At 36.4% G+C, this 18,362-nt stretch overlaps 2 protein-coding genes and 3 non-coding genes across 12 annotated transcripts in view; 1 reads left to right on the forward strand and 4 right to left on the reverse strand.

Annotated features, from left to right (window-relative positions):
* The window catches only part of LOC129779772 (protein winged eye), a 619,088-nt gene that overhangs the window by 195,676 nt on the left and 405,050 nt on the right, over nucleotides 1–18,362 (reverse strand). The gene's annotated exons all lie outside the window — the stretch shown is intronic.
* Trnad-guc (transfer RNA aspartic acid (anticodon GUC)) lies at nucleotides 4,635–4,706 on the reverse strand. The gene has a single exon. It is a non-coding gene; the product is annotated as a tRNA-Asp (tRNA).
* On the reverse strand, nucleotides 4,968–5,038 carry Trnag-gcc (transfer RNA glycine (anticodon GCC)). Its single transcript has one exon. It is a non-coding gene; the product is annotated as a tRNA-Gly (tRNA).
* LOC129779774 (uncharacterized) overlaps nucleotides 7,708–18,362 on the reverse strand; it is an 80,823-nt gene continuing 70,168 nt past the window's right edge. Inside the window, exon 3 of the mRNA XM_055787467.1 lies at nucleotides 7,708–8,717. Coding sequence (XP_055643442.1) covers nucleotides 8,169–8,717 — 549 coding nt within the window. The 3' untranslated portion in view covers nucleotides 7,708–8,168. The remainder of the gene's footprint in view (nucleotides 8,718–18,362) is intronic.
* On the forward strand, nucleotides 13,947–14,019 carry Trnar-acg (transfer RNA arginine (anticodon ACG)). Its single transcript has one exon. It is a non-coding gene; the product is annotated as a tRNA-Arg (tRNA).

The raw sequence follows: 18,362 nt of genomic DNA on the forward strand, positions 1-18,362 counted from the left end.
AAAGACGTAGTCCTGCGTCAAAACAAAATAATTGTATCATGAATTCATTTTAGAGTAATAAAGGTCAACAGTTTTGACTAAATCACTCAATCGCTTCCACTCTGTGTCGTTTGCGATCAATTGAAAATTACCCAGCAGTAGGAGTTTCACTGAATAATATAATTCTGCGCAGAAACTTTTGGCACTATCGCCAGAGATTTTACTACCAGTCTACGAGGTGGTAAATATCAAGCTAGTTATTTATCTACACACTATTTTTGACGATTGTGTAACATTCACTCGAATACCATACATACACCTTTACCCGAATGTAACAAATACCCGAAGGACATTCAACTGAATGTAACAAATATCCAAAACGCAACATTTACCAGGATGCGACATTTACCTGAATGCAACATTTGCCCGAATGCAACGAAAAATTCCGACAAATCATGTTAAAAGTTTTGTCGAATCTCCTTATTATCAGGAGATTTAATCAATACAACATGAGAGAGCAACAAAACTACGAAGTAAAATAAAAAATTGTAATGAGGAACTTTGAAAATGATGCGGGAGACTCCGCTGATTCATTTTCAAAAATAGTAATTATTAAAAACAAATTGTAACGGGTTGTATCTAGGACACGACCGCAGTTTTCGACGTAGAGCTACGGAATGATATTATTCGATCCACTTGTTTATCACTTCGGATATTATTTTAGAATGCAGCAAAATTTTTGTAATATCTTTTTAGCTTTTTAATTTTTTATTACTTCAGTAGACTCGAAAGAGTCGAGTAGAGTCGAAAGCTATCAGTACTTCTCGTTTATTTGATTCAACTCGCATCAGTCTTTCTCCTTCCCACTCAGATATTGATCACAAACTATGAACCCTTTTGCTCCTATATTCCGCATAAGATGTGATTGAACCCCCCCCCAACATGCAAATGCAACAGTAAGATTACCCAGCTGGAATTTGAAAGCATACTTTCATGAAATATACTTTAACTAAATAAATGCAGTGTACAGGCAAACCTGTTTTTATGCGGTCCCTTTTTGCGTCATTTCTCGTTTGTGCGACTCTTTTGTGCGATTTTATTATGGCATCGGGTCTTGAATCACACAAATCAATCGCACAAATCATATAATCGCACCTTAACAGTCACACAAATGAGAAATCGCACAAAAAGCAAACGCACAAATACAGGTTTGCCTGTATATCTATTTTCAAAAATTCTGGATACTCTTCCATATCCGCACTAGCAAAAAAAATTCTCGTATGCTGCTCTTCTTTGTCGTAGCACACCTCGATATAGAGGGCTTCCTCTCCTTGTATCGAGCTGTGTGTGTATGTGTGTGAAATCAGCATTAGGCATGAATGATATCCACTCGTTGTGTTATGCTAGCTCACTCACATCTGTTTTTTCATTCTATTCTATTTGTGGTTTCCGCCTCTAACCCCGAGAAAGGCTCTTGTGGAAAGAAACTATATTCCATACTCCTTCTTCACCCGACAAGAAAACAATCCTCTCCCGCTCGCCGTTCTGCAACCATGTTGCTTCGATGACCACCAAACGAGAAGTGGTGTGGCTTCAAATCGCGGATGGCTTACGAATGTATCAGTTGCTCGTTATTGACAGCTCTGTTCGGGAATGCACACAAATCGGCATAACAAATGCATGGGAAAATGAGAATGCTTCCAGTTTTCATTAATTTAAATTGTTTAGGCATTAGTGGATTGTACTATATAGTATATCAAACGAATCTTAGAGAATTTCCGATTCCATTGGTGTGCGAAGTATCAGAATTTGTTCGCTGTTAAAATAGTTATTAACGTAAACTTTATTTCACAAAAACGTGACATGTGCTGTTGGTACCCTTCCTGAAGGACGTAGTTCTACGTCAAAAATAGTTAGACACAATCATCTCCTTCTATGTTTCAAACAAACCGGACAGTCGGTAACACACAGGTTTACTTGCGAGAGGCCGCCCCTTCCGACGGCGGTTCGGCGGCCGAGACTCGGATTGTGTCATCTCGGCGGCTTGGGGCCGCCTTGGTTCCTTATTCTCGTTAGAAGGGGAGTTTGCCCCCATTTCGAAACCTTAGAATAAAATTTATTGCGAGAAAAAAATTTATAAAATATTGCGTCGCGGTGTCGTTAGTACGTAGGTACCGAAAAATAGAATTTTTTTATAGTATTTCCCCTTCTAAAATATGAGATGTTCTTTCGCGTTTATTTTTTCGTTTTATATATTTAAATTGAATTTGACGAACGTGAATCTCTGAATTCAATAATTACAGAAAATTATTTCACAAACGTGAATATCTCCATTCAATAATTTCAAAAAATTATCCCTTCTTTGACAAACGAGCTTCTCTGTCAGGTGGTGTCCGACTTTTTTTAATTAATAATCGGATTATTAACTAAATTGAAATATTTCTTTTGACATTTCATTGTTTCTCATTTGGGCTTATTTATCATTCGGGTAGACTTTCTATCTACATAAATGGTATTCGGGTGACATTGTCTCTCGTAAATGCTCTAGAATATCGCTGTGTTATAATACTCTTCTTTTTTCTCCTTCCAACGCTTTTTTCCGACGTAGGACTACGTCTTTCATTTCTATACTGGAGTTCAAAATTTCGAAAACGAAAGCGTTACGCCGGAGAACGAGATTATGAGCATTAACAGCTCCTAAACAACGGTATGCGGTAAAATGGTATGATATACACTTCATTCGAACGATAAAATGTCTACGCGGTCTATGCTTGTTACTTTTTGATCCAAAAACTTGTTTTAATAGCCTTAAAATTGCTTTCAAAACAGGCTATTGAAATCATACCAATCGGTATAAAAGCGGGTGTCGCTCGGAAATCCACTCAGTTATGATCGCTGGAATGAATGGATGTTTCCCTAACACAGACTTCAAAACCATGGAGCCTGGGGAAATGGGCATTGTAAAATAGATACAAGCAGCGGGTACTTTTGCACTCGTTTGCGCTTTTGCAAATCGGGATGTTTCTCTAACACATACTTTAAAACCATGGAGCCTGGGGAAAACGGCATTGCAAAATTGATACAAGCAGCGGGTACTTTTGTACTCGTTTGCGTTTTGGCAAATCGGAATGTTTCCCTAACACAGACTTCAAAACCATGGAGCCTGGGGATACTGGCATTGCAAATTAGATACAATCAGTGAGTACTTTTGTACTCGTTTGCGTTTTTACAAATCGGAATGTTTCTTTAACACAGACTTCAAAATCATGAAGCCTGGGGAAACTGGCATTGCAAATTAGATGCAATCAACGAGTACTTTTGTACTCGTTTGCGTTTTAGCAAATCGAAATGTTTCCCTAACACAGACTTCAAAACCATGGAGCCAGGAAAAATCGGCATGGCAAAATAGATACAAGTAGCGGGTACTATTGTACTCGTTAGCGTTTTTGCAAATTGGAATGTTTCCCTAGCACAGATTTCATAACCATGGAGCCTGGGGAAACTGGCATTGCAAAATAGATGCAAGTTGTGGGTACTTTTTACTCATTTGCGTTTATGCAAATCGGAATATATCCCTAACACGGATTTCAAAACCATGGAGCGTGGGAAATTGGCATTGCAAATGGGATGCAAGCTGCGAGTACTTTTGTACTCGCTTGCATTTTAGCAAATCGGAATGTGTTTTCCTAACACAGATTCCGAAACCAATAAGTTGGGAAAATCGGCATTGCAGATCTTGGTAGTACTTTTATACTCCCATGCATTTTTCCACTGCGGAATTCGTTTTGCTAACACGGTCTACAAAAGCGGGTACAACTTCTACACATACCGTTTGATGATTAGGCAAAATGTTGATAACTATTTGCTGCGATAACCACTACCATAATGCATGAATTGATCTAAATTGGGATTTGTTTGCAATTGAATTCGTAAATTGTTTCATTCATTCACTAGTTTAATCAACAAATTAATCGCACTGCGCAGCAGCGATTTCATACCCAATGAGAAACATCCGAGGTGCGATTATTGCTAATTGAAAAAACACAAATGATTACTAAGCCAACGGCAGTCCTACGTCAACCTTGCGGTTATATCATAGGTATAACCCATCCATAGTTTTCAACATATTTGAATATCTTATTCTAAGAATTTTATGGCGGCTAGTGGAAATTGATAACTTTCTTCAACGTGTATGGCCTACGTGATCCATATGACTGGATAATGTTTTTAATCAAAGTTGAAAGTCCATCGTTTAAATAAAAATAATTTTATTAATATAAAAGTGAAACTACATCATTTTTTCATGACATTGAAAAAAATTGTTCACAACGCCGCTTCTTTTCGTTTTTGCTCTGCCCACGCATTATACGAGTTTTGGGATACCAGTTAATGTACAAATGTGATAATTTTAATAACACTTATCAGTATTAAATATGAATTAACTTCTAATCAAATATAGCTGTAAATAGTACATTTAGGTAAACGCTGCATAGGGTTCAGATAAATGTTTCATTCGGAAGAAAGTTCGATTCGGCTACTTGTCACATTCTGGTTTTTGTTACATTCGGGTGATTAGGGTGAATATCTTTCGGGATGCTATCGTTCGGGCAAATGTCTCACAATTAGTTTTGACATACATACTTAAAAAATACTGACTCCCCGACGGGGAATTGAACCCCGGTCTCCCGCGTGACAGGCGGGGATACTGACCACTATACTATCGAGGACTTGCTTTTTTACTTCTTATAAATTGTATTTCAAGCGGATTAAGCCAAAATAGAAAATTTTTTATTTATTTTTATTTTGGGGACAGAAAAAAGGTATTAGAATTTACAAAAATGGTTAAATACAGAGGAAATGTAGGGATGAAACTCTTGTTTGAAACGTGTTGAAGTAATCATAAAATACAACAATAGTAATATAAAAAAAACACAAGTATTTCATCATGATGAAGGAATGTGTACAAAAAATTAAACTAAAAAGACTTTTGCATCGGCCGGGAATCGAACCCGGGCCGCCCGCGTGGCAGGCGAGCATTCTACCACTGAACCACCGATGCTTGTTGAAGATGACTTAGCTTTCACTCATCGCGTCATCCTCAGTCAAACTTCAATAAACCTATCCTACGATCAATGCACTCACGTTGCAGCATTAATCTCGACATATTTATTTCAGGATTATGCTTTGCACACCGAAATAGAACATCGCGTAATCAAACGCGCACACATGGGGTCGAAATACAAATCTGTACATTGCTGCTTTCAAACGGAAATGGTTATAGAATGAAGTTAGACGAAAACAAAACAAACTATGAAGTTCATAGATAACCAGCACACATACATGAGGGGAACGGAGGCGCTACTTTTTGCTTTGAGATTAAAACAAGTCGTTATTGTTATGACAAAGCCGACGCTGGACGTCATCGTTTCCACTCGGCAGAGTTTTCAAGATGCGTTGCTCTTGAAAATTGACTCATTGAAACGGACGGATGGCGAGTGGAAATGGATGTGAATGAAGAAATCAAACAATTGTGTCATTTTCGGCCTTTCATTCAATGAATAGGGTGTAAGAAAAGGGATTAAGCTGCGGCCACAAACGCCTTTATTCTGCGCCGCGAGTGACGTGATAGAACAAAGTTTCTCGCTTTATTTTGAGAGTCGCCTTACTCTTATTTACCCTAGTTGATAACATAAGAGGATACGACTCTGAATCTCATCTGATGACAAACTATAGTCACGCTAATCGCCTTTGGGAATACTGTGACTTCAATCATCTCTCGGCATACGCCGCGCGGAATAGAGAAGGATGTTTCTCCGAGAAGTGTTGATAATGAATGAAGCATATTGTAGTTAATTCAGCTCGCACTATTCATTTTGATCGACCCTTGATAATATTTCAATAATTAGCATTAATGAGTCGTTCCTTAGAAACACCTTTTTTTACATTTTGTGCACAAGCTTTCAAGGGAACTTGTCAAAAGATTGTTTTCAGATGGAAACAGATCACCATCAGGCTATGTTTGTTTACTTTTTTCTAGGCTCAATAATGGTGCTATCGGAATGCAGAATGTTCTTGAAATAAACAGTGAATTCCGATGTAAATTCGGGACAATTATGGTGCAGTGATTTTTGTGAGAGTTGTAGGAATGCAACGGTATGTCGATTCGCTTTATCGGTGAACTATCAGAAGGCAATAGCATTGCATACTAGCTGAATCATAGCTAGGGTTGAGACAATACAGATTAATCTGTATTTCTACAGATTTTCCAGAGTTCTTAAAACAAAGAAAATATAGTTACATATTACAAATAGAATCTTTGGAATTCACACAGAATTTACATATTTTCCAAAAATTACCATTTAATATGAGTTATGGCCTTATGTTGTGATCATTTTTGATTTTATTCTTTTCTAGTGCTATTTGTGCACTAGCTCACAATTTTCAATTGTCTATTCTATAGTCTCCCTCATCAGTTGTATTGTTTATTATCTTTGGATCAGTTTGAATTTCAATACTTATGTCCCCTTTTCATGCGTTGAATGTTTCTTATTGTTACTTTAGTTTTATGCTATCTTTCAAGTCGTAACATTTTTTTTTCAGTTTTTGTGTGTGTTACAGATATATTCCAATAAGGGTATTCGCATAGCGCACCATAAACGAAAATATCCTGGTAACTGTGATAACTTTCATTCTTCAAGTCACTTTAAATCGCAGTCGTTTACAAACGAATTGAAAACCTGTTTTTTTTTATATAAGTGTTCATCTTTCATATTGTTACGAAATTTTGATAAAAATAACATAACTTTTTGTTGACTTTAAAAAGTACTTCACCGAGAGTAAGAACTGAACGCCTCTAATTAGACCTACGTTAATAATGTGGAGAATGCGGACAATGCGAACACCGCTTATCTATATTTTCGGTGTGGTTTATCCGTTAATGTTAGTTTCTCTTGGATCAAATGAAAGCACTAGCCTAGACAGAGTTTTCCAAAGTATTAACATGCACTGTTGATTGCTCGCTGTCTAAAGTGACACTGAAACACACGCGATACTAGATATCCTAGTATCCGCATTTCAGAGTATCTTCACTTTGAAAAGAGATTCAGCATTGGAAAACCCCAAATATGTTTGTCGAATATTCGGGCCGCTCTAAAGGTGATTACTTCCAAAACCTGAAGGATCTTGATTTCACAATTGGCACAGTCGACAGTTGTGACGAATCTGGTTCATCTTTCAAAATTACTACCAGAGAAACATTAGCTCATTTGGAAGATAAACCAATCGTCACTAATCGTATGCTAATAAAAAACTGGATAACCCTTGTCGAATACCAATGATTCTGATATGTTGTACTACGTGTTGCAATGCAAAAAAATATATATATATAGAACAATATGCGTATTAAATAGTGTTTTATATGTTCTGTATATTGCTTGAAAAATAATCGTGAAACGGATTGAAGCAAGAAACATGTTTTTTTATATTAGAAAAGAGACCGATTTCAAATATACTCGTATCAGACGGAAACAGATTTTTGAACGTGATGTAATCGGAATGTTGCTGTACAAAAATTTTAAAACGGAGATTATCTAAATTTTTTAAGAAATTACGATCAAAAATCTTTTAATTATACAAATTTTGGTAGTTACGTATGAACGCCACCGGAGAGCAATTTTTTTTGATGGCAGACTTATCTCACTTCTTAACTAGGCGAACCTAGCCAGAATTTTCACCTGCCCCCGGGCTTCTGAATGCCAAAGGGGGACTAGGCTCTGCGGAATGCACGTATCTGCATGCTCGTGCTGTTTCAGTCCTGACCGAGAAATTGTCGGACAATCGCGCAGGTGCTAAGGATGACCGACTTTTGGATGCCGGCCAATTCCTTCTCCATGTTCAACACCTTTAGCGCTTCCAGAAGTGTCTTCGGGACAATTCCAGTTCCAGAGAGAACAACTGGAACAATTCTTGGGACCTCCCTTAGCCCCCACAGTTCCTTGAGCTCCACGGCCAATGGTCGGTACTTGCAGATTTTGCGACCGTGGGTCTCCTCCAGATTCTGGTTCAGTGGAATAGCGACATCGATGATGGTGACTTTGCGGTCGCTCTTGTCGTAAACCATTATATCTGGACGGTTGTGGTGGATCGAGAGGTCGGTCAGAACAGTGCGATCCCAGTACAGCTTGAAACGGTCATTTTACAGGACAGGTGCAGGCAGGTACCGGTAGTTTGGTACGTTGTCTTCCAGTAGAGCACATTGGAGCGCCAGTTGTCGATGAACAATACGGGCCACGTTGTCGCTCGGTGTAGGCTGCGTTGGCCATAACGGGACAGCCTCCCATAATGTGCTCTATGTTTTCACCTGGTTGATGGCACATCCGGCAAATGTCATCAACGTCTTGATGCCAGACGTACCGCCTGCAGTTTCTCGTCGGCATTATCCTGTCCTGGATGGCTATCATGTCGGCTTCTACTACTGAAGAGAGTTCACCACGCGTTAGCCACAGATTAGATGCGGCCTTGTCGACGTGTGGCCGGTCCAGTTGATGGGGGTGGGCAGCATGCACTGCCTTCTGCTTCCAAGCTGCAATCTTCTCCTCCACTGTCTGCAGATTGCAGTTGAGTTGGTACTCCGCTTGCGCCAAGTGCAGAGCGCTGTATCCTGTGTCGGCGGCGCAGACAGCCCGGTATAGCGCGTTTTGGTTGGCGCGTTCTGCGAAGTACTCGCGCAGTTGTCGTACCTGGGCAACACACAGTGCAGATATATTTTAGTTGTTTTATATTATTTTTCGTTATTTTTATTTTTTTCGTGATAAAATTTATTTTCAGGTCAGTATAATGGGGGCAAAATTCTAACGAGGATAAAGAATCGAGGCGGCCGCAAGCAACCAAGTGTACGTAATCCGATTCGGCCGCCGACCCGCCATCTGAAGCGACGGCCTCTCGCAAGTAAATCTTTTTTCTATCTATTGCCCGGTTAGTTTGAAACATAGGAGATGATCCTTTAACACGTTCGTCACCCAGCGCGATTCGATCGTTTTTTTGTGGGCCCAAATTGACTGTCAGTACGCTAGGCAGTAATCAAAGAACTAAGTGGGAAACCGATGTTCTATTCCTTGATAATCAATTTAGCACATCTTTTCACATAAGTAGGGTGTAAAATTATTCAAACAGTGCTCCACAGCAGGGTACACATGCACAGGATAAATTATAAAATGTACATCGTTTGTAGATTACTTCTACACGAGCTATGACTTTGCAATATTTGTTTCTAAATTTCAGATGTATGTCGTTAGAACTGACAACAACAAAATACATGCCAATACAATTTCACATCATAATGAGATTCGTGATATCATCCGGAATATAAATGAATAAAAAGTACATTATAAAAACTATTTTTTTTGGTTTTTGATTCTATATTTGTTTTTGATTCTATATGTTCTTATTTAATGTTTAGGTGCTCCATCTATCAAATTCTTTTGGAAATTCCTCTTCAATTTGACAAGAAAAGTGTCACCCATATGAGGATGAAGGGGCTACGAATGTGTTAATTAGGTCGAATGGGATTCGTTTGTCTGATGCATTACATTTGTCCGGTTGATTTTCGGTTTATTGACTTCAGAAAAAATTCATAACGAAAAAAATAATTAATTATAAAATTGCGCTCCGGTGGTGTTGACACGTAAGTTCCCATTTTTTATGCTACATTTAGTGTTGACACGTTGTCGGTCACTATGGACTGACATTGAACTTTTCGTTAGAAAAAATCATATCACTGGGACTGACAGCGACAAAATAAGGAAATATAAAAAAATGAGTTGTTTTCGGATGTTTTACGATATGTGGCTGCTTTCTAGACGATTTTTCAACTATTTTCTTTTTATACAACAAATATATTTGAAAGCGAGAACGGAAACTGAGATTGTGAAAATGCTGTTAATGCGGGCTGAACGGAAAGCGTAGCAAGAAAAATTCGGGGCCCAACGTGTTAACGATGATCATGGACCTTTTTCAAATTTCAATTTCCGAAGAAACGTTCGACATGTCGAGTACAGGTCGGACTCGATTATCCGGAGACTCGATTATCCGGGATTCGATTATCCGGAGTATTTTATTTTTGATTTTCAGAAATTTTGAATGATTTGTATAAAAATTCTATATTGAATAGCTAATATGGGTATCAAAAGAAAGGGCTTGGCCAGTAGAATGCAGTTATTTATGAAAAATGCAAATCCAAGATGGCGGCCACTACAAAATGGCGGATTACATATTTTCTCAGAACCCCATCAAAATGAGTATCAAACGAAAGGGCTTGACTAGTTGAACACAGTTATCTATGAAAAATGCAAATCCAAGATGGTGGCCACTACAAAATGGGGGATTTCATAACTTATAAACTTTGGTTTTCAATTAGGATTTTTGAAAAGCTAACATTAAGTTGATTTCGGAAAAATAACGTATCTACACCACCAGGTTCGAGAATAAAGTGACAAATCTTTATTGTTCTGGAAATGAATTGCCCTAACTTAATTGCTAATTGCTGACACTTGCTGCATTCCGGGTTTCAGGTGTCTGTCTCCGTCGCTGGCTTCGCGGTCCGCGTTATCGGATTCCTTGTTGTGTCTAAATATGCTGATGCGGTTTGCACTCGCTGCCGATGATGTGCAGCGCGTTTCATGTTTCTGCTGTTGGTGTTGTTGTATTATTTTTTATCGCAGCCAAAGTCTCCATATGTTGGTGCTGGGCTGCTAACCGGTCAACGGCTTCCATAACTCATATTTTCTCAGAACTCCATCAATATGGATATCAAATGAAAGGGCTTGACTAGTAGAACACAGTGATTTATGAAAAATGCAAATCCAAGATGGCGGCCACTACAAAATAGCGGATTATCAATTTTCTCAGAACCCCATCAATATGGGTATCAAATGAAAAGACTTGACTAGTAGAACATAGTTATTTATGAAAAATGCCCAAAAATGTATCAAAAGAAAGTTCTCGACTAGTAAAACATAGTAGATAATGAAAAATCCAGGTTCAAGATGGCCGCAGTCCCCAAGCAATTAATTACTTTTTGAATGGTTTCATTCAGCTTGACCTGTTTCCATGTATGTTTGAATGTTTGTTGGGTTGTCCCAAATTAATAGAAAATTGACCTCATTCCTGTTGACATATTGATCTGAAATTTGGAACATACTTTTAATTCTACTGTCATTATAAAACTGCGTATTCCATGATCTTGAAAAATTCAATTTGGCCGCCGCTAAAAAATGGCTGAATGACTTGATTTTGAGAATACACTACACTATGAACAACATAAATTCGAAAAGGTCGCCGCCACAAAATGGTCGACTATGTATTTTTTGCAATCCCCTAAATATTGGTATCAAATGAAATGAATTGACTAATAGAATACAGTACAGGTCGGACTCGAGTTTTGCTTGAATTTTCACCAGTAATTGTTATATCGATATTGCAGCCAAATTAAGAAAGATAGAAGTTGTGCATCAGAGAACAAATTGTGGAGCGGTTAAAGAACTTCATTTTAATTGATAGAAACAATCTAGTTTAGAATAAATTTTTAGGATAAAATTAATAATAACACATTAAAAATTATTAACTTTTAAGTGTTTCACTTCCAAAATGTTATTAAAATTCACTAATTTAGTTGTTCCACGACTATATCCTGTACTAAATTTTCTCATCTTTCAAATGAAAGTATCAGAATCGTCTTCCATAGCGTACTTTTTAATGTAGAGCCAGTTTGAAGCAACAGAGTCCGAAACAAAAAAAAAGTTCTGTAACTCTGTGAATATTAGACTCTACGCATTTCCATAATAAAAAATATGGCTTCGGAGACCAATTCATTGGGCCAACGCGCGCATGAACTCTTAATCGAATCGTTCTTGCGGTAAACCCATTATTTATGATCGAATGTTTCATAGAACGCCGATTTTCGCAGATGGCAGATGGTTTTGTAGATGATGTGTCGAATTAATTATTTCAATAACAACTATTTAATCCTCTACAACTTTCACGGAGTGTTTTTTAAATTATTCAGACATTATTCTTTCTACTTTCATCTATCATACAAACACATTGGTTTCATGTTGGCTGGTTTCTGCTAGGAGTATTTTATGTCGAAAGTCGGAAATTCGAGATGGAAGACGAAAAAAATATTTCGATTTTGGTCGCGCACTCCAAACGAAAAACAAACACACTTTTTTAACATTTCATTGGTGGGAAAAATGTTCGGTAAGTTTAATTTTTATTAGTATTTTACGTTCGACATTAAGTTTTGTTATTATAATAACAAAAAATTACAGTTTTTCGGTGAAAACCATAACCCGCCTTGAGGTGGTGTTGGTGCTGCTGAAGTGTAAACTACTGAAAATTAACATCGGATACAGCTATTTTGCAGAAATTGAGTATATTTTTGTGTTTTTTTTTAAAGGTTTGTTTCCCAGCACGGTATGAGGACATGACGAAGTAGATCCTGAAGACGACTTCGGACGCGGTGGTGAATACTACAATGACGAGGAAATTGAAGAATACAAAATATACCGCTAAAAACGGATATTGGAGAACTGTCAAATAGGTCAGGCCTACTTGTAGAACTCCGAATGTCCACTGGATCCGCTTACAAAACTGATCCGAAGTCTACTGAATTTAAAAACATAAAAAAATATTTTTTTTGAAATCCTTATTTAAATAAAAGCGCAAGTCATATACCTTCAATGCGACATCAATTTACACCTGCAGCCAAACCAGAATTTTTTTTATGCTTTACATCATAAAGAATAACTACGAGCGGTTCAAATGAAAATTGATTTTTCTCGACCAGATACTCAACCACGCCTTAGGGCAGGTTAGTGGTTTAGTGGTACAAATAAAAAATCCGTGAATTTGAAATAACAGCCGTTATGTTTTTCGATTTTCTCATCAAAAATACGATCTCTTAAAGGTTTTTCACACAAATAAAAAATTTGGGTTGTAGAGGGTTAAACAATATCGAACAAAACACTTCGTCAGTGTGACACAATGCATGTGATTGATTCCCCGCTGGAAATATGCTTCTTAATAAATCGCCTTGTATATTCTAATATGTATATACAATTCAATCTGCGTTACAATGTGACAGGATATGAATTAATTACCATTTTACATCCACACGAATGCTTGAGCATGACAAAGAAAATACTGTCCTACTTGGAAGGCAGCTTTGTAATGTTTATAATTTATTTTTTGAACAGCCTTACCGTACAAATTATCATTTCGAACTGGCTGGGCGCGGAGACCGGGTGATTAATTATCCGCAATCGGTTGCTCCAGGTCGCAGCATACTTGACATGACTGGCCGCCCACACTCTCGCATTATCGGCCTGCCTATTTTTGCCTTATCTCTGCCCCCAAACACCGAGACCCTGATTGAAAAGTTAATGAACCGTTAAATAAACCCCTCATCAGCTCAAGTCATTTGCTGCTGCTTGGGAAAACGAGAGCCTAATGTTTCTTCTCAACCGCTCATCCGTACCCGATGAAGATTCCTTTTTTTTCGCCTTCCACCGCTCTCTTCCCAGAACCCCTTCACTATATTCTCTCCGGTGATTGTCTTAAAAGATGAAAGTCATCAAAAAGTGATGTTACAGGAATGACTTTAATATTTTCATGTGACCGCTTTTCGCCTCTTGCGATTTTCTCAGTAAAAGAGCTAGCCGAAGAACGGCAATTCTTCGCATGATGCAGCATGAAGCGGGCTGCCTTATCCTGACGCCTATGCCTCTATGCCCGGAGTATTGGTCAATTGAAACGCCTCAAGCTTCTGGTAGACAAATGTGTTAGAAAACTTTGATTGCGTTTTTCTCAGTTGCTGATTTTGGAACATGAGACAACTATGCGTAGAACGGCAGTATTCACAAAACGAAAATTGTAACAGATGTCAAAATGGTAACAATAAACTTTGACAAGGTCCTGTGGCGCAATGGATAACGCGTCTGACTACGGATCAGAAGATTCCAGGTTCGACTCCTGGCAGGATCGTGCATAATGAATGTTTTTTTTTTGTTCGCTTTACTTCATTTACATTCTACACATTTTCTTTTACTGAGGTACGTTTCCATTGTTGTATTCGATCAAATCAGAATCTTAGGAATTTTCATTTCGTTTCAAGACTTTTTAGACACCCATAAATAAAAACAGAGATCGCTCTCTAGATAGTGATTCAAATCGTAGTTCTGTGCGCGTCGTATTTATGGATTTTATCGTGCAATTAAGTTTATTCAACCTGATATATTCGACAAATACTCATTTTGGACAGCTGTTCACATATTCTAGAAGAGGTGAACAGATATTTTGTTCAATTTCAGTGATTAATTCGCATGAAACTAATTTGTTGTTTGGGGACAAAGGTGTCAGTGGTGAATAACGACTTATAATGTTCTGTTTATGAAAGCTGACATACCTTCTGCTCTTGAAGGGATTCTTTTTGTGGCTTTGACTCTGGAAAAATGTACCACACCAACTGAAGCAAGCCTCATTATGCGAAACGTTATGTGTTCTTACGACCTTTTTGAATTATGAGAAAATTTTAATTACGATTCTAGATGAATAGGCCAAGATTATTTCATGCATGTATCTATTATTTCAATAAGGATTTAAACAAATTTGAAAAAATAAACGATTTAGCAAAATCTTTTCCAATGAGCGTGATATGAGCAAGCGATCACTTTGCTCCCTCTTGGACACAACTTTATCTCCACGCAAAAAAAAATCGATTTTTTAACCTTTTTTTTCCAATGGTGAAAAATGCACTATTTAAATTTTTATAGTGAAAAACCGTTTGCTATCTTCAACAACAATAAGTTGTACTACAATATTCTTCGATAAACGTGGATTGAAGCGGTATGTGGACGTAAGAAATGGGCATATTCTTTAGGGTGACCATTACGCTCTCACTTCCCCTGCACGTTGTGGATTAGAGTTTATTTGAAAACTTCAAAACTTTATGAGCACCTTACACGACGATCAATATTATTGACAAAAATTGTTTATTTTGACAGCCAGCTCAAACCTCAATCAATATTTTGTTATCTTACATGTTCAATATCGCCATCAACCCGGGGCTACGAAAGTATCCGCGATGACCAGTGATGAAATTCGAGTATAAAATGAAATTGATGTTAAAATTCACAATTACCGAAAAGAATTTTTTCATCATTTGCAGAAAATAATTGATTTTCATTTACATAGAATAGTAATTTGATTCGGAAAGGTTAATTTTCATTCATAATTTTCACTCTAAAAATCGTGTTTCCTTCTTAAAAGCCCATCATAATACTGGCTTCACAAATACAGGCTGTTCCTTACAATTACAGAAAAGCCAGTTTTTCAGTTGTCGAAAATATAGGTAAATTATATTAGCTATAAGCAAATATTTTTTTCTCTAAATAAGACTACATATGATTTATAGCTTATATTCACCTTATACCTTGAATTAACGCGTGATGTTTTTTCCGCCTGTGATTTTCCCAAATCTTCTCATTTTCCAATTTTATGCACAGAGCGAAATAATGGCTGCCTGCTTGCTAGCGCGAAAAAAAGTAACCGAATTCAGAACCATTAAAAAAAGCTCATAAATGGTTGTTCCGTTTCATTCACTTTCTCAATATCACATTGTCTGCTTACTTTTAAGGTTTTGATTTGTATTGCGAAAAGTACCGTATTCTGCTATTGACGAATTTCATGCCATCTCGACTGGTCATTGGCAGCAGCATCTCAGATTGAAGTGAAACGTTTTGGGGTCTAAAGACATTGCACAATGGTCCAGGAGATGCATTCAAGTGGAAATTAGCATTTAGAGCTCGACAGTTATTTTCTAGACAAAAACTGTCTTAGACAAAGTTGTTACTTCATTTCTTCCTTTGTGAGTAATTGGTCCGCTTGCTATAAACAGGAGAATGAAATGTAAATTCACAATAGATGTACGAATAGATTTAAGAATTTAGTGTGTGTGATTATCAACATTGTAATATTTTCCTTATACCCCATCCTTTTCCAGAGAAAAATATGTCACCCTTCTAATCTCGAGTCCACCGCGAGTAATCGGTTTCCCACATTACTAACCATAGATTTAAGAAAATTGTTCATATATATAGTTTTAAAAATATATTTAAGATTTCGGCTCCTGTAAACTTATGTAACTGAGCCTGTAAAAATAAACGAATTTATATAAAAAAAAAAGTTGTTACTCATGATAGAGCGCTCGTTTTTACGTTGTCAAAAATAGGGTGACCACAATTGTCGATGAAATAAAAAATCTAACTTTCTTTAATTTATAGATAGTTCGACAATGTTGTAGCTCCAATTATTTGAGACATCTTTGTAGAACAAAGTTTTCCTCTATCTGTTGAAATAACCGATATAGCGCCTTTTTTCTAAGTTACGTTAGGGTCACCATGATAAAAACTGTTTTTTTTTGCTCTTACTTTTATATTTCAAACTTTACAAGCGAACTGTCTTCGAAAGACTTTTAGAGCTTACTAATACACACATGCAGAACTTGTCAATATCTCAACTTTACTCAAAGTTATTGATATTTTTTTCCAAAAACATGCTCTTTTCATTTGTTTGCCATACTTTCTGGGGCACACATAAACAAAGTTCATTTGCGGCATTTGAAAGAGCGTATTTCAATTTACATGATGTGTGATTTTCAAAACTATGTTATTTTTTGTGTTTGAGTAAATTAAAATTTAAATCATGAGTTTTTGGGTAAAAAACCATCAACAACTTTGAGTAGGATTAAGATATAGACAAGTTCGCAAAATGTTGATACCGATAAGCTCTAAAAGTCGTACGAAGACAGTTTTGATTTAGAATTTGAAATATAAAAGTTAAAGCAGAAAAAACATGTTTTTTCATGGTCACCCTAATGCAACTTAGAAAAAAGCGTTAAATCGATTATTTCAAAAGATAGAAAAAAGCTTTGTTCTACAAAGTTGTTTAAAGTAACTGGTGCTACAACATTGTTGAACTTTGTTTATCACTATCTATTAAGATAAGAAAGTTAGATTTTTCATTTCATCGACAATTTTTGTCACCCTATTTTTGATAACATAAAAATGAGCGCTCTATCATATGTAACAACTTTGTCTAAGACAGTTTATGTCTAAACAATAAATATCTCCTACAAAGTTGTTTTTAGCGCCTTCTGAGTTGCATTAGGGTAACTATGAAAAAACGGTATTTTTAATCTAACTTCTATTCTATAACTTCTATCAAAATGGTTTTCGTACGACTTCTAGAGCTTATCAATACCAACATTTTGTGGTGCAAAACATGTCAATATCTTAATCCTGCTCAAAGTTATTGATGGGTTTTCATCCAAAAACTCATGATTTCAATCACATATTATATAGAGTGAAATCTGTTCTTTCAAATTTCGTCAACAAACATGTTTTATGTTTGCCCCAGAAAGGATGACAAACAAATGAAAAGAGCGTGTTTTTCGGGAAGAAATATCAATAACTTTGAGTAAAGTTGAGTTACAAAAAATTTGAAATCAAAAACCATAACACACAGAAGATTCTGATAAAGATATGAAATATACGAAATTATTGAAATTTTCATAAGAAAATATTTTGAAATAAAATTGAAATTATTTTTTCTCAAAAAACTTTTTTTCTTATATTTCTATAAAAATATATGAATAGACTCTTGAGTAAATTAAGTTTCGCTCGTAACATTTTTATGTTTACATTCTCACGTTTGACATGTTCTAGAAGTGTTTCTGAATAGAAAAATGTTCTCAGAATATGTTTATCGCGATAATTTATACATTAAAATGTTACGAGTTAAACATTTATAGTATTTTTTCAAAGAAAACATGAAATAGTTGTTACAAGAAGAACTCCTTTCTTGAAGCAGTGGCCTTATTCCGATGTATGGGTGACTTGTTGGATATTGTAAGGGTCATTTAAAAATGAATATCAATTTTTAAATAATAGACCAGAATTTTGTATGTATTATAGTTTCTGAATTATAAATTTTTGTAAAAAGTTAAGAAATAAAACATTGGTCTTTTCAAAAAGTAGTCTGATTCTTTTTTGAAGATTTCGAGTATGCAAAGTTGCTTAAATGACCAATGTCATTACACCCACAACGTTTGACTGCTGCCTGAGATGGTGCAGACAACTTCTAAGACGAGTTAGCATAAAATTCGTCTATTAAATGTTTTAATTTTAGTTTTCCGAACAAAATGCTTTTATTCATGTTTCCTAGAATTTCAGAAGTTTGTAAAAGACATTTGCAATTGCATAAAAGACTAACAAAAAAGAAATGCCTGCAAATTTACAGATACGTTTGTAAATCTGGCAACTCAATTT

Source organism: Toxorhynchites rutilus, chromosome 3, assembly GCF_029784135.1.
Source record: "Toxorhynchites rutilus septentrionalis strain SRP chromosome 3, ASM2978413v1, whole genome shotgun sequence".
NCBI classification, from domain to species: Eukaryota; Metazoa; Arthropoda; class Insecta; order Diptera; family Culicidae; genus Toxorhynchites; species Toxorhynchites rutilus.